The sequence below is a fragment of the Castor canadensis genome, chromosome 2 (assembly GCF_047511655.1).
Source record: "Castor canadensis chromosome 2, mCasCan1.hap1v2, whole genome shotgun sequence".
NCBI lineage: Eukaryota > Metazoa > Chordata > Mammalia > Rodentia > Castoridae > Castor > Castor canadensis.
Genome location: NC_133387.1, coordinates 82087877 through 82109251, shown reverse-complemented (window position 1 = coordinate 82109251; position 21375 = coordinate 82087877). Strand labels below are relative to the sequence as shown.

The 21375-nt window shown below is 39.0% G+C and overlaps 1 protein-coding gene across 3 annotated transcripts in view; it reads left to right on the top strand.

Annotated features, from left to right (window-relative positions):
- Rapgef5 (Rap guanine nucleotide exchange factor 5) overlaps positions 1–21375 on the top strand; it is a 229622-nt gene that overhangs the window by 41051 nt on the left and 167196 nt on the right. For all 3 annotated transcript variants that reach the window (XM_074065141.1, XM_074065142.1, XM_074065143.1), the window contains exons 4-6: positions 3263–3384; positions 4767–4935; positions 14233–14299. In XM_074065141.1, the coding sequence (XP_073921242.1) occupies positions 3263–3384; positions 4767–4935; positions 14233–14299 (358 nt within the window). The remainder of the gene's footprint in view (positions 1–3262; positions 3385–4766; positions 4936–14232; positions 14300–21375) is intronic.

Here is a 21375-nt window from a genome sequence, read left to right as displayed (position 1 = left end):
CTCAGTTTTTTTCTATGTTATTAAAATCTCTGTGGGTAGAGATTGGAAAGGGAAGTGGGAACTGTACATCAACCAGATTCATGGAACAAGGACCATCCATCCAAAGTAGGAATGTTTTAATGATTTAGGGGAAGCAGAGTGGAGAGAAAGTATGTGCTTTGCTATGAAGGGGAAAAGCCAGTTTTCTCTTATATTCTAAGGACTGATTCATGCTCTGGGTTTAAGGATGAAGTAATACTATGACTGCGTAAGATGGATCGTTTTCATTTGTCTCATAGTAAATTGAGGTGAAGTGTTTCCCATATGCCACATGAGAATTCACTTTGAAAAGTTTGAGACATTTTCTATTCATTTTATACAGTAGGAAGATTCACGCTGGTTTCTGAGAGTTCATTTCCACTGCACAAATAAGTCACTAAGTACTGTCACCTCACTATGTTGGATGTTAGTGTCTGCATTGCCATGAATTAATTGCTAAAATTGTAATGGGAGACAGGAGGAGGCCAAGAAAACCTGAATCTTCCACTCTAGAGACTGGTAAAGTTCATGTGTTGCTACAGCAATCATGTGGGTTTGTAGCTTATCACCTTCATATTGGCAGCATTCCTACCTGATACCACAACTGTACTTAGATCTGCATGTGCTTGGAGCAGCTTCTGGATGGAGTACAGACAATAAAAATACACAGTGGGTAGGAAGCACTGTTGGTATTTGCATTTCTCTGTTCCAACCAACTCTGTTTTCTTCCTCGTTGCTCTCCCCTGTTCTATGGGTTAATATTTTAATGGAATTGTTGCAGACCTGGACAGTGAGTCTGGGGCCTAGGAGTTAAATGCATCTCAATATGGCTGTTTCAGTGATATTAATGATAGTGTTTCTCATTACCCCTAGCATTTTCCTTGATGCAGGCAGATAGTTGAAAGTGATCTAAAGCATAACTTGATAAAATAAGGGAAGAGTAGAAAGAACTCATACAGTTGAACTTTTTTCTGGTGGCACTGGGGTTTGAACTCAGGGCCTCATACTTGCTAGGTAAGCGCTCTACTGTTTGAACCACTCCACCAGCCCAAACAAATAGTTCGTCTTTTTTTTTTGGTGGTACTGGGGTTTGAACTCAGGGCCTCATTCTTGGTAGGCAGGCGCTCTACACTTGAGCCACTCTGCTGATCCAATCATGTACAATTGAAATAGTAGCAGCTATGAGAGTGGGCCCAGTTAGTCATTAAAGGTTGGTATGGCATACTGTGTTTAGCTTATTGGTTCAAAGCTCTGCCCCCAAATCAGGGTGAGTCCTTCTCAATGAGCATGGAGGGCTGGGGATTGGGGCTTTGTGGTCACTAACATCTCTTGAGGGCCCATTAGAAGTGGGGACCTTGGGTCCCATTGCAGCCTTGCTGTATCAGAAGCTACACTTTAACAAGACTCTCCCCGCCACACCCCCTCTGAGACTCCTCAGCACAATTTTGAGAAGACCAGGTCTACGAAACTTCGTTCCTGTCATGTCACTTGTGAACAGACAAGCAGATGTGTCTATCTAGCTGCCTTTTGCAGTTTGGCAGTGTGGTTTGTTTAGCAAATGTTTTATGGCATGACTCCCTTCCAGGCAATGGTGGATGCTCAGAGTAGACTGAGGAACTGCATGATTTTGCACAAATGAATTAAGATGATGCAGTGTATAATCCATGGGATAAAAGTGCTTTCAGAGCCCCAAGATGCTGGCTAATTGAGAGAGGCGTTGAGGAATTAGTTAATTAGCACTTTGGACCTTTAACGTGAAAGGTGTCCTGTAGAATTAGAAGTTAATATTGACTATTTGGTCTAATTGCCTGTTTTGTTGCCACATATTTTCCCACTTTGCCTTAAAAAAATCCATATATTTGACTGTTAATCTTTCTATTGTTTTAATGCTAAACCTGCAACTGAAAATGTCTTGAATTGGCTTATCTTGTAGTATCTTTCAAATAGTGAGACCTTCCCAAATAAAGTGCTTCATCAAAAGTACACACATACACACTAGAATGTTCAGTCAGGTATCTCAGCAGAAAAGTTTATTACCTTATTTCCTTCACCCCTAAAAATGTAGCACCTCATGGCAGTTCTTGTTTGTGACAGAGTGATTCCAAGGAATTTGTGACTGTGCCAATCAGAGATAGCAAAATGTTTCTCTCTTTTAGAAATACAAGCAGTGACATCTCTTATATATTCACTATAGAGGAAAGGTCACTATTACATGAAACATTCTTTTTTTCTTTCTTTCTTTTAACAATTTAAAGTTCTTTTGTCATAAAGAAGGGTGGAATTCAGTAAGATTTCTGCAAATGAAAAAAGCCTATTTCAAGGGTAGGAATGTGGCTGTGTGAGAGAGCATTTGCCTAGCATGGGGTTTGGTCCCCAGTACCTCAAAAAAACAAAAAGCTTATTGCAGAAAGTTTTAAAAATTTTTCCTCTGTTTCTTGAGACCAATAACAGATGGAAAAGAAGGTATAAAGATATTGCTTATAATACTCAGACTTGGGATTATAGTTGTGTGTTTCAAAACTGATTCCAGAGATAATTTTTTGTGTGCGGCTAGTGAAATCTAACACATATACATCTGGATTTATGGGTTTATGAGCTAGGCTACTTAACTAGGTTGCTTAGAATATATTAAAAAGATTAACAATCAAATTTATTATTCTTTGAGATAATTTTTAATCTTTTGAAGAGTGATAAACAAAAGTATTTCAATGGCTATGGTCTCAATTTTTCCTAACCTTTGTGGAATCATTTTATTCTCAAAGGGACTAGATAAAAATCTATGAATGGTTGAACTGAAGTTTGTTACCACTGCCTTAAAGTACATGACTTACCAAGGTATAAGCATTATCTATTTATGAAGTGTTGCTAAATTTATTTCTTCACTTACTGAAATATATTTTGAGAACTTACTGTGTGTCACAGACTCTTTTAATTGTTGGGGATTAATGGTGAGAAAAGTCCATGTTCTCATAAAACATATTTTCTGATAGCAAAATCAGATATTATTCATTTGGGAAGATATATGGTTACTGTGTTAGGTGGTTTGAAAAGTAAGAGAATTGACTCTTAACCTTAAGAAAGTGATATTTAAACATTAATTTGAAAAATGAATCAGAGGTTATGTTATTTATTCTTGGCTTGCTTGTTTAAAAAAGCAAACACATGAAAGGAATGGTATGAAATACAATTTTGGGGGCAAACTTCGCCAGAGTTTCTTACTTTGAATGGTTTTGCTTTTGTCCAGGAGAAGCTGCGTGGGGTCAGAACTGGTTGACTGGCTTCTAGAACACTGTCCTTTTGTCCAGTGCAGATCTATGGCCATAGGGGTCTGGCAGCTCCTACTGGACATGGGAATTATGTCATCAGGTTGGTATTGTATGTTCTGAAGACACAGCATCGTTTTATTAAGTTACTAGACCAAAATATTTGATTTTTCTAGAGGACGTTACAATCTAGATGGAAACATTTTTGAGGATGTTTATTTTTATTCTTTTTTATTTTCACTTATTTCTCCCTCACCTTCTGTAAAAGTAATTAGGTACTTGTTGATTTATAAACTAATACCTGTAAAAGTCTTTCACTTCTCCTGTCTTTTCTCTATTCATGATGCTGCTCACAAACTTTTTTTTAAATCAGCAACATCTTTAGTTGCTCTAATTATGTGATTTATATTGCTGTACTTAGAGTAATCATCAGAAACTGATTTTATGAGTGGAATGTGTATACGATTTTAATTGACTAAGCAATCTTGAACACTTAGAGATATGACCTATGCAGATTAGCTTGTTAAACAGGACAGAAAATAGATGCTAACTAGAAACTGAAATAGATGGTGGTATGTCTTTTCTTAGTTGAGCCTAGGGAATTGAAGAGGTAGAAGCCAAGTAATCTGGGTTCTTTATTTAGTTCAATCTCCCAAATGCTGGTTGGTTACCGAGAAGCCCTTTTTTCTATAGATGATAAATATTTAGGGCATACCCCTACTGCCATTTTGAAAGAATGGTACAGATTGGATATGTGGTTGTAATCTTCTTAGTCAATAATACCTTGCATCTAATACTCCTATTTAGAAAATCAGTTAACTACCTTTGAGGATGGAGGTATTATTAGCTCACTTGTAGGTTCAGGCTTCTGGTTAGCAAAACATTTTGTGCTAATACTTTTTGGAAATTTCTCCAGCTTTTGATTCCTTTTAAATAAGAGTTTCCCAACCTTGGCAGTACTAATATTTTGAGTTGAACAGTTCTTTGTTGTGAGAGCTCTCCAGTACATTAATAGATGCTAGTAGCACCCCAGTCCCTACTATTACAACAAAAAATGTCTTTAAACATCACTAAATGTCCCTAAGGCAGGGCACAGTCACTGCCAGTGAGAACCACCAATCTTGCTAACTGAAACTTGCTATCATGTTATATTTGAAATTATTTTTAAGTTTGTTTTGAACACTAAAAAACATTTCTTGGCACCCTCTTTGAATCGGTATTGATTTCATTGGCACTTGTCTCTGAAGCAGAAAAATTACAAAATATATGTGAATATGCTGGCCAAATTTTCAAGTAATAAAAGTAGACTAGGTGGTAAATCTTTTTTAATTCAATGGGATTGTAAGAACGAATGCATGAGCTTAGAATGTATATGTACAGTGTTACCTCTGATGTCCCCCTAATAATGATTGTGCTTTCAATTTATTATTTGATTTATGACTTTCTAAAGAAACACACCTTTTTTTGTTTGTTTGTTTCAAACAGTGGACCAGCATCTATACTTTCAAGATACTTACGTTTTCTACCAGTTTTCATCTGATGAATGTAGCTACTTGTACTGTGAATTTGAAAGAGAAGAAGAATGGCAAAATGGTGTCAAGCTTTTGCTGCAACTTGTGCCTCTCATTCCTGCTAGAGCTGGCATCTGTGAACTGTAAGTAAATGCCACCTTGTGCCATTGTTAAACTATCCTTCCTTAGAGAACATGTTCTGTATCCTGGAACTGCTTGCTGCTCTATAAGATGACTATCTTGTTTAAGAGACAGTTGTACCAATCCCATTTTTCAGATACAAGTTCAGGAATATAGAATAAATTGCTGAACATTAAAGTCAGCTCCTAAATGACCAAACTGGTATTCAAATCCCAGGCATCCATCCTCACCAGCTGCACCATGCTGCTTCTAATTTACCGTCACTGTTTGAGTAGATGATCTAAATTAAGTGAAAATGTGATTGGGCTTAAGATGGAATGAAATAATAGTTCACATCTTCTCCACTATCCAAGTCGTGACTTTGCTAAGAAAGAGCTCAACCAAAATTTCTGAAAATAATCTAGAAGTAACATTTGGCAAATTAAAACGTGAATCATTATCACATGAAGATACTGAATCACTATATGATTAAAATTAATTGGAAGAGACTTGAGAACAGGAGTTGAGTCATGATATGGAGATTCTGACATGCCTTTGTTTATCCTTGGCGATAGTGACAATCTTATTTCAGAAATATGAGTTGTAGATTAAAATATTAGCTGAAAATTGTATATATGCAGAAAACTTCAGAATTCTATCTCATGTTGTTGACTGTCAGTTCTGTGATTTGAGCAAAGCAAGTGGAATTTTCCTTATTTCTTAGGTTAGAAAGTAGGTTCCATAAGAAACACTTGTCACCATAACAAAGATAAATTTCTCTTATTAGTTAGATAGCGACAATACTGAATAGTTTTAATAAGACTGTTCTTAGCAAAAGAAAAGTTTCAGAATATTAATGCAGCACGTGCTGATAGGTTGATTGTAGAAAATATATTTTATGTCAGGACTGTGCTAAGCAGATGGCTTACAGTTTATATTTCACTTTCAGAAGGATTCCATAGACAGGTCTTATTATTATCCCTATTTTATAAATGTGGAAACCAAGACACAGAGGTCAAATGGCGAGTGGAGTCTTGGTGTTTGAATCTCTCTACCTAGCTTCTGCGCCTCTGCCTTTAACAGTTGTTATGGTGTGTCCTCAGAAGTTACTGGGGTCATTCTTCATTCCCTTCTAAGAGATTATAAACAGAAGGTATGAAAGTGTTAGACTGAACTGTGAAAAACTTAGGGATTTCCCACCATCACTGTTTACAGAGGGGCTTGTAATGGTAAAGCAAAGTTCACATATCACTCAATTAGGCTGAGTATGGGAAGTGTTCTTTATTGCGGTATGTTCCTGATAGAGGTCAGAAGTGTCAACAAACGTTTCAATAAACTTTCATAAGTTTCCTAAGGAGTGACATGCTTCTAAAGTAAAGGTGGCTGTGACTGGCTTTGACTTGAAGAGGCTGCATTCCCTAGCAGTTCTTCTCAACCATTTCCTGTCACAAGATGGAGGTGTGCAATCCCATTGGTATACCTAGATTATTGGGGATAGGAGGGCAATCGACATGACCTTGTAAGCAGTCTTTTTTAATTCTTTTTTAAAAATCTGTATTTATTTATTTTATTCATTTATTCATATGTGCATACATTGTTTGGGCTGTAAGCAGTCTTGATGTTACTACCTTTTTCTTCTTCACCCAGGTAGCAAATTGGAATGCCAGTGGGCGAGTTGGTGTTGTTACAGGAAAATACTGAATTTACTCAAATTCTGAAAATGAAAATAATTTTAAAATTTGAACCCTACTGTTAGTTCCAGATGACTTGCAGTTGTTGGTCACACTGGTCACTATGGACATAAATGTCTGACTTTGGAATTGAGAATCACTGCAGCATGCCATGTTTACCAGCAAATATTTTCTGTTGCTGTGAACACGTGTGTTTGGGGGTGATTTCTGACTCCTACAAATCAATGGTCCCTGGGGACCTACAGACGTGTTTATTTTTATTGTAAGTATTAAATAGTAAAAAAATAAAATTATTGAACCACCAAACATTTATTTTGGAGGGAAGAATGTTTAGAATTTTAAGTTAACTCTACACAATGATAGAATGTTCCCAACCAACTTTTGGAAAGCCAAACTCTGGTTTAACTAGACTTCAAACAACCTGTGGTTAGAGAAAAGACATTGTCCTCTTTCTGTTGAATTGTCAAAACCTTCTTATGGTTCCATACTTATGTTCCCATCATAACTCCTTCTCTGACCTGTCAATCAAATATTTTAGCCCTTATCCCACACTGGCCACTCCCCACTTTCGCTGGGATGCTCTTGCTCTCTTCAGTTCTTTCTTTCTTTGTTAGTTAAATTCTACCCAACCCTCAAGAGGGAGCCCAAGTCCTGCCTTGAACACAAAACTTCCATGATGTCCCTGGTCTTGCTTTTGATAACTTACTGCTTTTGCTGTTTGTGTTTTTTTTAAATCTATTCTTCTTTGTCATTCTTAGTCTTGTGTTGTTTCATTTTTATCCATTCTGCTGAGATGTTCTCTGAAGTCCTCTTGATTCTTATGTTGTCTGTTTGAGCTGAAAACTCCATCTTATAGTCCTTTTAATAACCTTTTTGATATTTGAAAACTACTAAGATCTATAGACATGGTTCCACATTAGCTTCATTTAATTTGATATTTTCTGAGTTTTTAAAAAAAAATACTTGAAGAGAACCACTTCATATCTCCATATATACCCAATTCTGTTCTGTACAAATGCATTTTTAAAAAAGAATAAAAAGCCAAGAGGATTTTGTCATTTAAAAAGGGAATGTTTAAAGCATGAGGAGAGATGAAGCTGCTGCAGGTTTCCAGGCTAGTTTGAGACAACAAATAGGCTATAACTTTCATACCCAAACTGAATAGATAACTTGAAAGGAGTGAATTGATTGCCAAAGGTACTATCTCAGGAAGAGAGATCAGTCATGGTACCTCTTTCAAACTGAAAGCTAAATCAAATTACCCAGAATGTAATTTTTTTTTTCTAACTTTCCTTATTTATTTTGGGTGGGAGGAGGGGAGAGAATCGATGGAGAATGATGAAATAACATCATAGAGGAAGGCAGCCTATTAATTCCTTCAGGACTAGTAAGATGTTTCTTCTTAACAAGAACTTGCTTGAGAATTTAGGCTTGGGGAAGCATGACTATTACAATTCAATTGTCATTACAGCAGCTTTCCAGAGGTGGGAGGGGTCCGGCTCAGAATAGACAATCTATGAACCTTGGATACATAAAACTATATCCTTCCAATTACAATAACAATTACATTGTTATTAAAAGACTTGTAGAAGGTTGCTAAAATTTAATTCATGTTACACACAAATATGTAAAGGAAAATGTAGCTTCTTTTGTTTTTTGCTATGGGCTCTGGTGTTTACTATCTACCTGTGATTCCATTCATTTGGGTAGCCAGAGAGAGGGAAAAGAAGTCCCTAATTTTAGTCTAATCTAGTAACATTATTCTACAAGTGATTTAAAAAAATCCCTTTTGAACTGTTTGGCATGTTTTTGAAAAAGAGCTCAGTTTGTCTGCACTTTCTTGGCTCCTTGACAAGAGAGCCTCGGAGTTTGAGGTTGGTGCTGTGGGCCCCTTGGCCACAGAGGAAACTTGAGATGCTGTTGTGTCAGAGGACACTTTCTTCATGGAAAGCATCTGTGTCATGAGTACAAGTATACCATATTGCAAATGCAGTGGTTGACTTTCAGCCCTCTTCATGATATGTCAGCATCATTTGGCACAACTGCTTGTGCTTTCTGGAAGCAGTTTTTTTCACATGGCTCCTAGAATAACATCTGTTGGCCTCTCTATATCAGGCTCCTTACTACTTCTTCTTGACATATTACCATGTGTCTCAGTGGTGTGTTATCTGGGCCTTGCTGACCCTGCAGGGACTGCCCATCCAAGGACTAGTCAGTTCCTAGAAGCAGTGAAGAATGTACCTGTGAGCACGCTATTCTTACTCATATGCAAACCAACCAATGCAGAACCTATATTCCAACCACCTCTTCTATGGGGCTTTCATTCTCTAGGCTATTTTTCACCTATCCTAGATACCTCACTGTGCCCCAGGACCTGGTGAAATTATTCAAAGTAGCCAGTCCTCAGCTTGTGTATCCTGCTTCACCCATTACTTCCTGTGGGAACTACAAAAAAAAAAAAAGAGTCTTGCCCATGTTTTCCCTCATCTCTGCATCTTCACTGACCCTGATGCTTCCCTTTGTGGCACTTTACCAGGTGGCATGTCCTCTCCTCTTGGAAACTGTGAGTAACAAACTGTCTTTTCAGTGGCATTGGTCCTTGGATCTATTGGCCTTTGATTATTCAGGTTGGTCATACCTGAATAATAATAAAACCTACATTTTGAAATACTGACCTCTAAACATGTAGTGTCTCAGAGTTCAGTCTTTGGTCTCCTCTGCTTTTTTTACTCTCACTCTGTATGTGCCCCCACCCAGTCATGTATGTAGTATTTATTTCTTATTTGTTTATTTTTTGGTGGTCTGGGGTTTAAACTCAGGGCCTCACACTTGCTAGGCAGACACTCTACCACTTGTGTCATGCCCCCCACCCTTACAATCAGCTTTATAGTGATAACTCCTCAAATTCAGGTCCCTGGCTTTCCTTCGCTCCCTATATAACATAGCACTATCCCTATACCCTAGGACCCTCTGACTTCTGCTCCCTTCAGTCTCCTATCCTGACTAACTTTTCCGTTTTCTACTTGACGTGTATAAGCAGCATGAGACTCCATTGACAGCCTTAGTTCCTGAAAGGTGTTAGATTCACATCCTCAGACCTGGGAGCTCAAGTTTAGGTCTGTCATTCCTTTGTCCCAAACCTACCTTTTGTACTTCTAACTTTTCCTATTTAGATTTTCATGATACTTGGAGAGGAAGCAATACTATGTAGATAAAAAATTATTTTTGAGTACTTAAAATTTTTCATAGTAGAACTTGGCATATTTTGTATTTAGATCATAGGTGAAGAAAGTTTCCATTTATCTCCATTTTTATAAAAATGTTATATAAACAGGAGTTTCCTTCTCCCAAGGAAACAGAGTCCTCTAAATTTTCCATCATTTGTAGACAATGTTTATTCCAGGTGTGGGAACAGATTGCTTATCTTTATCAGAGCACATCTGTATTTAAGAGTAGCACAGGAATTCTAGCAAAAAATTAAACCTTCAGGCTTGGTTGTATTGGCAGTTGAGATGCAGATATTTAATTAAATATTAAGCACTCAGCTTCAAATCCTCAAAATAAAATGTGAAAAAGAGATACCAGGAATATCTGATTTTATTCCATTTTAGATTAATGCACAAGTGTGTGCACAGAGCCTTTAAGGAAGCCTGTTTCATTCACAACTTACTACTGTTTGGTTAGTTTCTTCTACCAGCATAACTAGTGGCCTGATGCTATGAAAAATTATCTTCTGTCAAGAATGTGGATGGGTGTTGTATTCATGATACCGAGATCTTGAGAAAAATAATAATTCTTATTTTTCTACCATGTTACTTTTCCTTTTTTTTCATGGGAATTTGCCTTGTTAAGCAAAATGGACCTCTCCAGAATCTTGGGGCTATGGGTGGGGAAAGGGGAAGATGTTGCTCTGTGGGCCCAAACTTCCAGTTATAGTTTGAGCAAGTTCCGGGGATCTAATTTGCAACATGGATGGTGATGCTAATTATTACAGAGTGTGTATGGAAATCAAATCATCACAGTACGCACCTTGAATATATGGTCTATTAATTAAATATTTGAATAAAAGAAGATTTTGGCTTCTTTTGAGTGAGATGGGGGTCACTCAAGGATTTTGAACAGAGGAAGGACATGTTCTATTTTACATTTTATCACAAGACCAATTCAGCTCCTGGGTTTATGTGCTCAGGACCACAGTAATGATGGAGGTGGTAGGTGGGAGATAGACCTTGGAGGAAGAAGTAGGATTTTAGGATGAATACAATATGGAATGTGTGTGGGGGTCAATATGACTTCCATCTGGAGAGATGGAGGTGCCATCAGTTAAGGTAGGAAGGGCAAGGCCTTATGTTACTTTCTTTTTGGGTAAGAGTGGGTAGGATGATGATGTGCTCAGTTTGTTGGTTGAAAAGACATGGGCGGAGGAGCATAGGCTTTTGCCATCCCTGTATCCTTGACAATGGTACCCTCAGGCATTAAACCTCACAAACCTATCTGCCTCCAACACTGGGACTCGGCACTTTCCCTTGGAGAATTACAGGTCTGGTGTGGACTGCTGACTAGAATTCTTGAGAAGTCACTAGGGAAATTCCTAAAGGGAAGCAGCTGTTAGTCCAGAGCTTCCTGCTGGCACTAATATTGAGAGCTGAGTCTTCCTTCTTGGAGCCACTCCTTTCTCTTCTCTTTCTGTGTCACTTGTCATTGTCATTGCCTACTGATTCCAGCCAGTTTCCTTGTTTCCCTCCTCTAGCCTCTGACAAACCAGACCCACAGTTTCTCTCTTCTCTCTTCCTCTCTTGTACACTGAGCACACAGCCCCTTTTGGTAATAATGGAAAATATGCAAATATTACACTTGATGCTTTTCTGCCCCATCGCCTCATTACCTACTTTGATCTATTAAGTGAGAACTCTGACTTTCCTGGGTTTTACTGATGTGTATTTGCATACATAAAATCAGAATTTATTTTCATTTTGTAAAAATATTTTTTTCTGGGGAAAGCATATCTTATATTTCTGGAAATTTTGATATAGAGCTGGGGAGGGGGTTTAAGGCCCCACAGTGATGATAACAGGAAAGGAGAGGGGCCAGTGTTGCCCTTCCCCCATCTTCCCTTTTCAAGCTCTTCACTGTTGGCTGTGATTCCCAGTCCTACTCCCCAGGCTTCTTTATGCCCTGTGAGCTGCAGACGGGTGCTGGTGCAAGGGGCCCTGGGGCCAATTAGCAGGGAAGGATGGGTATTTCTGAATTTAAGCTCCCAGTAGGCAGCAGGGATAATCCCTGAAGGTTAGAAATCTGGAAATAGCATGCTCAGATCTGAGGTTTGGAAAGGTAATCCTGGTGTGTAAAGGAGACTGGACAGAAGATGAGAGACCAGAGTCAAACAGGTGGGGGAAGGTGGTTAAAATCATGCATTTTAGAGAAATTGAGGACCTGGACTGTCAGCAACCCTTGGCAAGGAGGGATCAAAGGGAAGCAGAGTTTGAAGGGAAGGGAGCGACCTGATGCCAGTCCAAGGGTGGAAGGGCACAGGAGGGAGGGATGGCCAGAGTGACTAGGACACCATGAGGTGTGAGTGGCAGGGTTGAGGCCATGAGGGCAGGAGGTGAGAGGAGTCATTCTGAGTTAGGTTCAGTTCACAGAGCCTATAAGATCCACACATGGGTGAAAACAAAGTGCCTAGATTTGCTACCCAGAGCCACTTGGAAAGCAGAAGGACAAACAAGGAGGGCTCAGCAGGATTCAGAAGTTGGAGAAGGACTTGGGAGTACTGGGCATTAATCTGTAAGTCATGCTGACGGAGGTGGTAAAAGTGGGATGTGACTGCAGATGGCTCCTGGGAGACCATCACTTACTCTCTCACACATTCTTCCTTTAGAAATGTTTTTGCCAAGGCATGTTTTATGCTGGAAGAATGGTGAAAGATAGTTTTGCTTCTGAACAGGGACTGCTTGTGAAATAACCATCACCACTCATGAGCTTCCCTTGGAGTCTTGAGTTCCTTTAAGCAGCTTACTGAAAATGGATTCACAACAGAATGTGTGCTAGCCCAAAATGCCTCATGCCCATTAACTAATCCTTCAGGTATCCGTTGGGGTCCAAGGAGCATGAAAAGCCCGGAGACAGAGAGGAAGCCACAGAAGCCCTTGGTTGGTACTCTCTGGTGCGCTTGACTTAATTTCCTGTCAGATCTGTTCAGTCACTTTAGCTTAATCATATATAAGCCTGGCTTGGCGGCTTAGGTTATAAAGGGTTTCAAATCTCTCTTCAGTATAACCGCCTTTATGTAGTAACCTTGTGAATAGAGAATTTTAATAATAAACCTTGTTTTTTGAAATATTCATTATCCAGACAGTTTTTTTAATATGCTAAATTATAATGCTCAGTTCCCACTGTTTTATTGGGTGGATTGCTAGCAGGCATTTCAAACACTGGGCTGCTGCAGAAGCAATTAAGGTATTTGACAACCTGAGTGCGCTTCGTATCTGCATCTTGCAATTCTTGTGAAGGCAGTGGCTTGCAATTCTTGTGAAGGCAGTGGCTTGCAATTCATTGCTGTGATTTGAAGGGTGTGACTCTTTTTCTGAAAAGGGGTTTAATAACATTTACAGAAGCCAGAAGCCATAGCCAGAATTGATTGAGTAGCTTTTCCCTTCTTAGAGAGTCACTGCCCTGCTCTGCTGGGAGCTGGGAGAAGCCCTCCTGCCCTGCAAGGCTGATGCTCCAGCTGGCCCACTGCAGCTCTGAGATTGGGATCAATCATCAGACTGCAATTCTGATAATGTGGTTCTGCAGAGCAATTACCACAAGTCCCTCCATGCCCACAGAACGTGTGCAAAGGGATTGGTTGTGGAAATAGATCTAGGAGACAGTTTTATGTATTCAGTTGGCATTAGTCAGTATTTTTTTCTTTGACCAAGCCAGGAAAAAACTTTAACTTTCTTAAGTAGAACATTTTATGTTATTATACAATTGTGTGGTGAAAATTTTTTCATGAGTTAAGTTGAAAAGGTGATTTTTTTTCCCTAAACAAACAAGATGATCTTACATCATTATGTCTCTTTAGTTTTTTCACTTATGCATAGTTCTTCGACATCTCAACTGGGCCGTGGCTTTCTAAGAAATCAAAGTTCTTTTGCCTTTTGTATTCCTTTTATTCCCACCATGATATTAGGCTTAAAATATATCATTTCATAGTAAATTTGTCTGAGCTGAAACTCAAGTGTAGTGGAAAATTCACATTTCATAGTTTTAAAATTTGAATCTTATATAGCTTTAGAGAGAATTTCAGCACATAACTACCTTGTAGTCACATCTACTTTGTGCGTGACCATAGACGTACACTAGGTTTGTCAGGGTTGTTCTGTGATATCCTTTGGAGAATAACATGTGACCCTCAGGAGTTAGGTGGTGCACTGGAAAGAGGTTCTTGCTAATTGATCTGAAGGAGCATTTGGCTTGCAACAGTATTTGTTTCTATGGCTTTCCTGACACAGTGTTATTTGCATACTTTCAATCCTAATATCATAATGACATTGTCATTTTCTTGCCCTTTATTTCCTGTAACTTGGTAGATATATTTGAGCAACCAAAGCTGAAGAGTAATTTTTTTTGTTTGTTTTTTCAAAGGTCTCATCAGAAAATTGAAGACTCTGAAGAAAGCAGTGATGAAATTCTTGCTCGTCTAACGTCTGCGGTAAGACAACAACATTCCCCTGCCTAGAGGGGCAGAAATAATGAGGCCGGGGAGGCGGTTTGGGTAGTGGTATAGACAGGTCTGCTGTGGCTGCTCATTACTGTGGAAGTTCCAACACAAGGCGGAGGGAGACCATGAATTTTGACTTTCTGTACCCTGTAAGATCTAGATATGTCTGGTGGAAAGTTCCTACAGCCTTCACAGAGGCAGAGTTACCTGATCATTTAAATCTAGTATGATTTACCCTAGGAAAAAATGTAACCTGCTGTGCAAAGGAGAAGAGATTCTGTGTTTCATTACGAAAAAAAGAATCACTTCAGCCAAAAAAGGCCAGGGCATTGGTTTTTTTAATGTACCATATTGCAACATTTTCATTGTGTGTGTGTGTGGTTTTTTTTTTAGGGCACTGATCAGACTTGTTAATGGGTTTGTTGGTTGAAGGAAAGTTCATGCCTTTCTTTTTAGCACAGTTTGGCCATAGTAGCTCATTGAGCTTGTTTTTGACTGGCTCTGGAAGTTCTGTATTGCAGAATCTCTTGTCCGTGGGAAGCCTTTCTAGCCTTCCCAAAGATCTTTTTGTTTTGCTTCAACTTTATTAATAAGATGATAATTGTAGAAAGTCATGCTTGATTGGGTTAACGTGTGTGGATAAAACTGCACTGTGCTATGTACTGGGCTTGTCACCTGGGCACAGTTTGAAGGATGAAAGCTGTCTTTCTGACTCCTTCAAAATGCAGCTTAGAAAAGTCATTTTTGACTAAATATGGTGATAAGTGACGTAAAACTTAATGAAAAATGAAATCCTGACAGTATGCTGTGGAAAAAATATTTAGCATGACCTGTGTAGTTTATTTACCAGAGAGGAATGCTTATTGTATAAAAAAGATCATAATTATTGGGGTACTGGTAGCTCCCGCCTGTTATCTACTTGAGAGGCTAAGATTGGGAAGATAAAGATTTGAGGCCAACCCGGGCAAAAAAGCTCTCGAGAACCCATCTCAACAGAAAAAAGCTGGGTGTGATGGTGAATGCCTGTCATCCGTGGGATCAGCGACAACGTGAAGCTTAAAATTGATGGACTGCAGCCCAGGCAAAAAGTGAGACCCTATCTCCAAAAAAAAAAAAAAAAAAAGAGTAAAAAGGACTGGAGGCATGGCTTAGTCATCAGTAGCGCACCTGCATAGCAAGTGGGAAACCTGGAGTTCAAATCCCAGTACTGCCAAAAAAACTCAATAATTGTCATATTAAAAAATCACCCACTATGGGGGATGTACTGTTAAATATCCTGTGTGTGTGTGTACATACGTGTACACTCTGACAAAATGCATAACAGCATAGTGAAATATCTGGCGTTACATCTGGGTCATAGATGTGAAAGTTTGCAGAAGTTAGCTAATTTTACCTGGCTAGATAGAACAGAACTAGAATCTGAACACAGAATTTTTTTTTTTTTTACTTCCTATCATGTTCTCTTAACAGTTATGCCTCAGTGTTTCACAGTGTAATGTAATTATTGGAATAGTTCCAAAAATGACAAAGACATGTAAGATTTGGTAAGAGGTCAAGACAGGTATCTTCAGCTGGCTAGCAATTGAGCACCAGAAAAAGTGATGTCTGGGGTAGTAAATTTAAGAATAGTAACAGAAAGCTTTGTTGAGGAAGTGGGTGATAACTAGGAGGCTGTATATTCTAGCTGTGGGATTTATTGTGGGCAGCTGTAGGAATAAGAAGGTACAGTTGGAAAATAGTGAGCAAGCCTACCTGGTTAGAGGAGAAGGTCCTACATAAGAAAGTGGAAGATTTTTCTTAACAGATTAACATGAAATAGATGTTTAAGACAGAGAAGATGAATTGGAGGTAGGGAGACTGAGAGGCTGATGAGAAAGCCCAACTTAGGTGAATTTTGTGGGAACCAAAAGAAGGATGGGATTTAAAAATAAGATCACAAATAGCTTGGCACTGGTGGCTTACATCTGTAATCCTAGCTACTTGGGAGGCTGAGATTTGGAGGACTGAGGTTGGAGGCCAGCCTGGGCAAATAGTTCACAAGACCCCATATCCAAGATAACCAGAGCAAAATGGACTGGAGGTGTGGCTCAGGTGGGTAGAGCACCTGCTTTGCAAGTGTGAAGCCCTGAGTTCAAACCCTAATTCCACACACACAAAAAAAAAGGTTGAGCAAAATGTATGGAAAGAGCTTGTGGAGATAACAGCTCGAAAGTATTCAAGAAAGACCTGGAGACATGAGTGTGGGTTTCAGAGGTTAGGGCTAAAGTGTGGGAACCAGTCACAGAGACATTGCAAAGGGAAGAGCAGAGGAGACAGTGGTGTCTTGGGAGCACCCATAGTAAGAGGCAGAGGGGAGAGGAAGTGGAAACAACTGAATGGTTTTTGCCTTGAAAGTCAAATTCAGGAAAGTTAGTTAGTTTACTACAGACTTAGTTGAGGTAATCTTACTGGAAGACTCCCCAGCTGAAAGACTGAATAAATTGAGGTAAGGAGCTGGAGTGGTATTTAGGGATGAAAATAAAGTGAGGAGAACATGCCATCTTTTCCACTGATGTTTGATCAGCCAGCAAAAGTGAAAAACAAAAACCAAAACCCCACCCAGAGACGGAGGACCTTGAGTCTTGTTTTTTCCAACAGCGCAGCTGTTGGCCACGTTGAGCGGTTAGACTAGACAATCTCAAAGGTCCCTTTAAGATCTAAGATTCCATTGTTCATTTCATAAGCGTTTATTCAGGAACTGCTGCGCTGTGTTCAGCTCTTCAGAACGTGCTTGTTCCTATTGCCAGTGCTAGATAAACTTTAAGTCATCCAGGTGCCTGCCACATGCAAGAGGGAAGGCAGCTGTGTGCATCTCTCCAGTAAGCAGTTCTTGTCTACCAGGACCACTAAAGCCAATAGAGGAAAGCAGGAGCAGCATCTGGAATGTGTAGTTGTTAGCCTGCTCTCTCCTCTCTGAGGGTTTGTGTGTTTTGAGGGGATCGGAACGGGGCTGGTTGTTTCCAGCAGTGCACTTCGCTGTGCCCTCTTGTATGCTCACCCCTTCTTGTTCAAATTTGGGAGCTTTGTGTATATCCTTTTTTAAAAAATCTTCATTTTCTTAATTCTAATAGTTATTAGACTATTAGTAGGGACTATTTCCTAGTCCCTCCACTCTTAAATTCCTTAGGGGAAAAGGTCCTATCTTCTAAAACAATACATGAAATTGCACACTGGAAGAAAATTCAAGTGAATTTTCATATTAAAGGAACATGAAGGGAGATAGAGCATGAGTATAAAAAGGTATCTTTATAGTTCAGATTTAGAGCTGTTAAGTTTATACAAATATGAAGGATTTTTTTTTTTTTTCGGTATTGGGGTTTGAAATCAGGGCCTATATCTTGAGCCACTCCACTAGCCCCTCTTTGTGATTGTTTTTTTGAGATAGGATCTCTTGTACTATTTGCCTGGGCTGGCTTCTAACCATGATCCTCCTGATCTCTGTCTCCTAAATAGCTAGGATTACTGGCTCCTACTGGTGCTCGGCAAACATGAAGGATTTAAATATTCAGTCATGTTTCTAGCAATTTTCAGGAAAAGTGGTCCCCCTGAGTGCCTGACATAAAAAACTTAGGTAGTAGTCAAAACTGTAAGGAAGGAGACAGGGCTGTAAAGTTTATATAAACGCTCTGGGGATTATTATTTGGAAACAGATTACCTTAGCCCATCGTACATACAATTTCTCCCTTAGCACCTTAGCCTCCTTTCTCATATCTGGTCTTTTTCTTAACTTGAAAACCTCTTTTTTCCTTGACCTCGAGTTTCTGGTGGTCCATTAAAGCTACTTGACTAAGGAGGGCCTTTGAATCTCCCAGCCTATTCATTCCCGTTTTTGAATTTATGAGTATCAATTCTCCCAATGCTCATGACAGATAGTGTTCAGAATTGATTGGGCAACTTTTATATACCATAGACCCTTGGTATCCATGGGTGTGTGGTTCCAAAGAGACCATAACTGAGGAAAAACCATGAATGCTCAAGATGTGGTACTACAGAAGCTTGATTCATCTTCCCCATAACACTGTCCAACTTCCGCTTAAAGACATACCACCTTTCAACAAGTCTCTAATTTTTGCTTTATTACTTAAATCAAGAAGTATTCACTTTTACCTTGTTTTTTGGGGCACCATTTGCTTTTTAGGAGGCATATTTTCACAAAATTAAGGGCAGGGAAATACTCAGCTCATCACACAATGATTTGAACACAACTGATAACGCAGGACTGGCTGAGAGCTTCTTTACATCCACCGAGCTGCATAATGCTCATAGGAATTTAGATTTTTTATTTTTGAAATTCTTTTGACTTTTAAAAATTTATTATTTTTTTAAACCACACTCATATGAAACCACATGTAATAAATCTGTAAATAAGGTGGGCTTACTGTATTCATATTACAACTTAGGAATGCTACTTGCTCAAAACTAAGGTAAATATTGGGAAAATTGTATGGTAAATTATAGATTACTTTCAGAATTAGAGTTCTTAAGTATGTAAATTTAGGAAGTAAGCTAAAGTATTTGTAAATATTCGGAAAGTGTCCAAAGAGAGGAAATGGAAACATGAATATCTCATGTGTACTTAAAGTCAACACCCAAAACAGACCTGTTAGGTTGTTAGGTTATTTCTGTTTCTTTAGGCTGTTTTCATGATGAAGATTGTAGAAAAACAAAGCACAGACATTTTATCTGCGCTTGAGTGAAATTCGTTTGTTAGACCCCTGAGATGATGCATATTAGCTAAGTTGTGCATCATGTGCATTTGATGCCCATCTAGTTGGGTGGCTACATGAGGAGCATTAAGCAAGGGACCAGGCACATGGTATGTTTTCTGTACTGTTTGGTCCAATGAAGCCATCCATCACTTGGCTAGTGAAAGATAACAAAACCTTAATTCTGGTGCTGGTGGGGAGTTTATGACCACATTTTGAAAGAGGAATTAAAATGACAAAAGTGTCTTTAGAATTTAGGAAGACATATCAGTGGGGATGAGAACAACATGGAATACTCTTAAACCGAATAGCGAGGCACTGTAATTGACATTCCTTGTCATTTTGCCATTTTTATCCATTTAGATTCCTCTAAATGGTTCTGCTCTCTCCTTATGATAATTTTCTTCAGCTCATCCTGCTTTAATGTAGAACTTCTGCCTTTGATGCTTTTAGTGCTATTTTATAAATTCCTTCTTTATAGTCTTCAGGTAGAAGTCATCACTCCTCTGAGAAATGCCACTAAGCCAAAAATCTTACTTGCCATTTGAGCCCAAATTATAAAAGAAGACAACTATTATAAGTTCGAGAGGATCTGGAAGGAGCTAAAGGCCCAAGAAGCAAAGAGCCATGCTAACGCATATATGTAACTTCCAGTGAAAGTGTCAGAGAACAAGGAATCTGCTATGGAATTTGTTTTACATTTCTGCAGAAAGAAAGAGATGGCTATACTGAACTGCTGTACAATGTCTACTTCACAAGAGCTTTTTTCCCCTGCTTAGTGTCCAGACATTGTGATGCAACTCCATCTGTTTCACATTAACTGTGAACCTGTTCTCTCAGGCTTTCTGCTGTCCTTTCTTGAAAAATCTTGTTCTCACTTTTTCCCCATTTGGGATCCTACTTTATGTATACACTGATCCAGTTTATGTCTCATCAACTAAGTCCTGGTTTATTGTGGGCCTCTGTCTGATTCCTCTCCAGTAACTTCTTAGGGTTCTCTTAGGTGATACTTGTTAGAGAGCCAGTTCTTAATGAGATCTGATGGTCCTATGTCAATGAAAGACACTGTGAAAATCACTCAGACTTTTCAAGATTCTGTCTTCGTGGCTTTTTCATTTCTTTAATGGTGCCTTTTCTCCTATTTTCCTTTCACTCATGGAATGCTCCATTCCCCTTTGCCATGTCTCATCTTTTCCCCTGAAATTTCAGTCATTTTCCTCAAATGTATCTTTTATAGGACTCTTTCTATACCTTTTTTTGGCATAGGAAGGGCATAAAGTGGTAGGATTCCTTTAATTTGTCCTTCTTGATGACTCAGGAGTTGGGATTTGCTGTGTTGGAAAGATTCCTTTTTTAGGAGTAGAATCTGAAGATAATAGTGACAGCTTTTTGATTGGAAACTTTGAAACTAATACTGGTTTAAGAAGCAGAAATAGCACAGGATTTGGATTTCAATGAATCTGTAAGAAGGTAGACTATTAGAGGCCTGTTTAAGAGACTATATGACAAAGTCAGCAAGGTTAGTCTTAGGTGTGTCAAAGTGGAGAGACTCTGACATTAAGTACATGTTGAGTACAATCAAATGATAATTTTTAAAAACACTTAGAAATGATTTAAAAAATGCAAACACCTAGTTTCCACACGCCCCTTTCCTGTCTATCTGCCTCTTTCTTTCTGGGAAATGAAGAATTGAGTGTAGTTAATCTCCTTCCCTCCGTCTCTCACAGACCTGAACAGGCTTGTCTGTAAAAGTAAGTACTCCCCCAGGGAATGACTAACCTTCTGTCTGGCTGCCTCAGGATCATGAACATCTTGTTACCTTATATTTCTTATCTGTGGGGAACATAAAATTCCTATTTAGAATCCTCAGTCTGGCTCCAGCCCTTCCAGTGGTTTAAGAGGCACTATGTGATTATGGGGAAGGGCCAGGTAGATTGAGTTTTGAGAGGTGTCAAGTGAGGCCTAAGATGTCAGATCTGGTTTCAAGGAGCATTTGAGAGGCATCAGCAGGGTAGGGGGTATAGCTCAGTGATAGTGCTTACAGCATACTTTTGATACAGTATTGCTTCTTTCTGTTGTTTATAAGGAGCTGTTAATGCCTTCCCTCTTTGTGCTTCAGTGCTGTCTTCACCCCGCTAGAACGCTTTGGGGGCTTTTGGCTGTGGATAGTAGATCTCTGGGACCACTTGAAGAGCAGGTTAAAGGCCTTTCAGTTTCCGTTGGGTAGAATTTCACAGTCATACTTCCCAAACCTGTGGCTGTCAATACCTTAACAGATCACTGAATAGTCTGTTTATATCCCTTATTAATGAAAAATGGTTA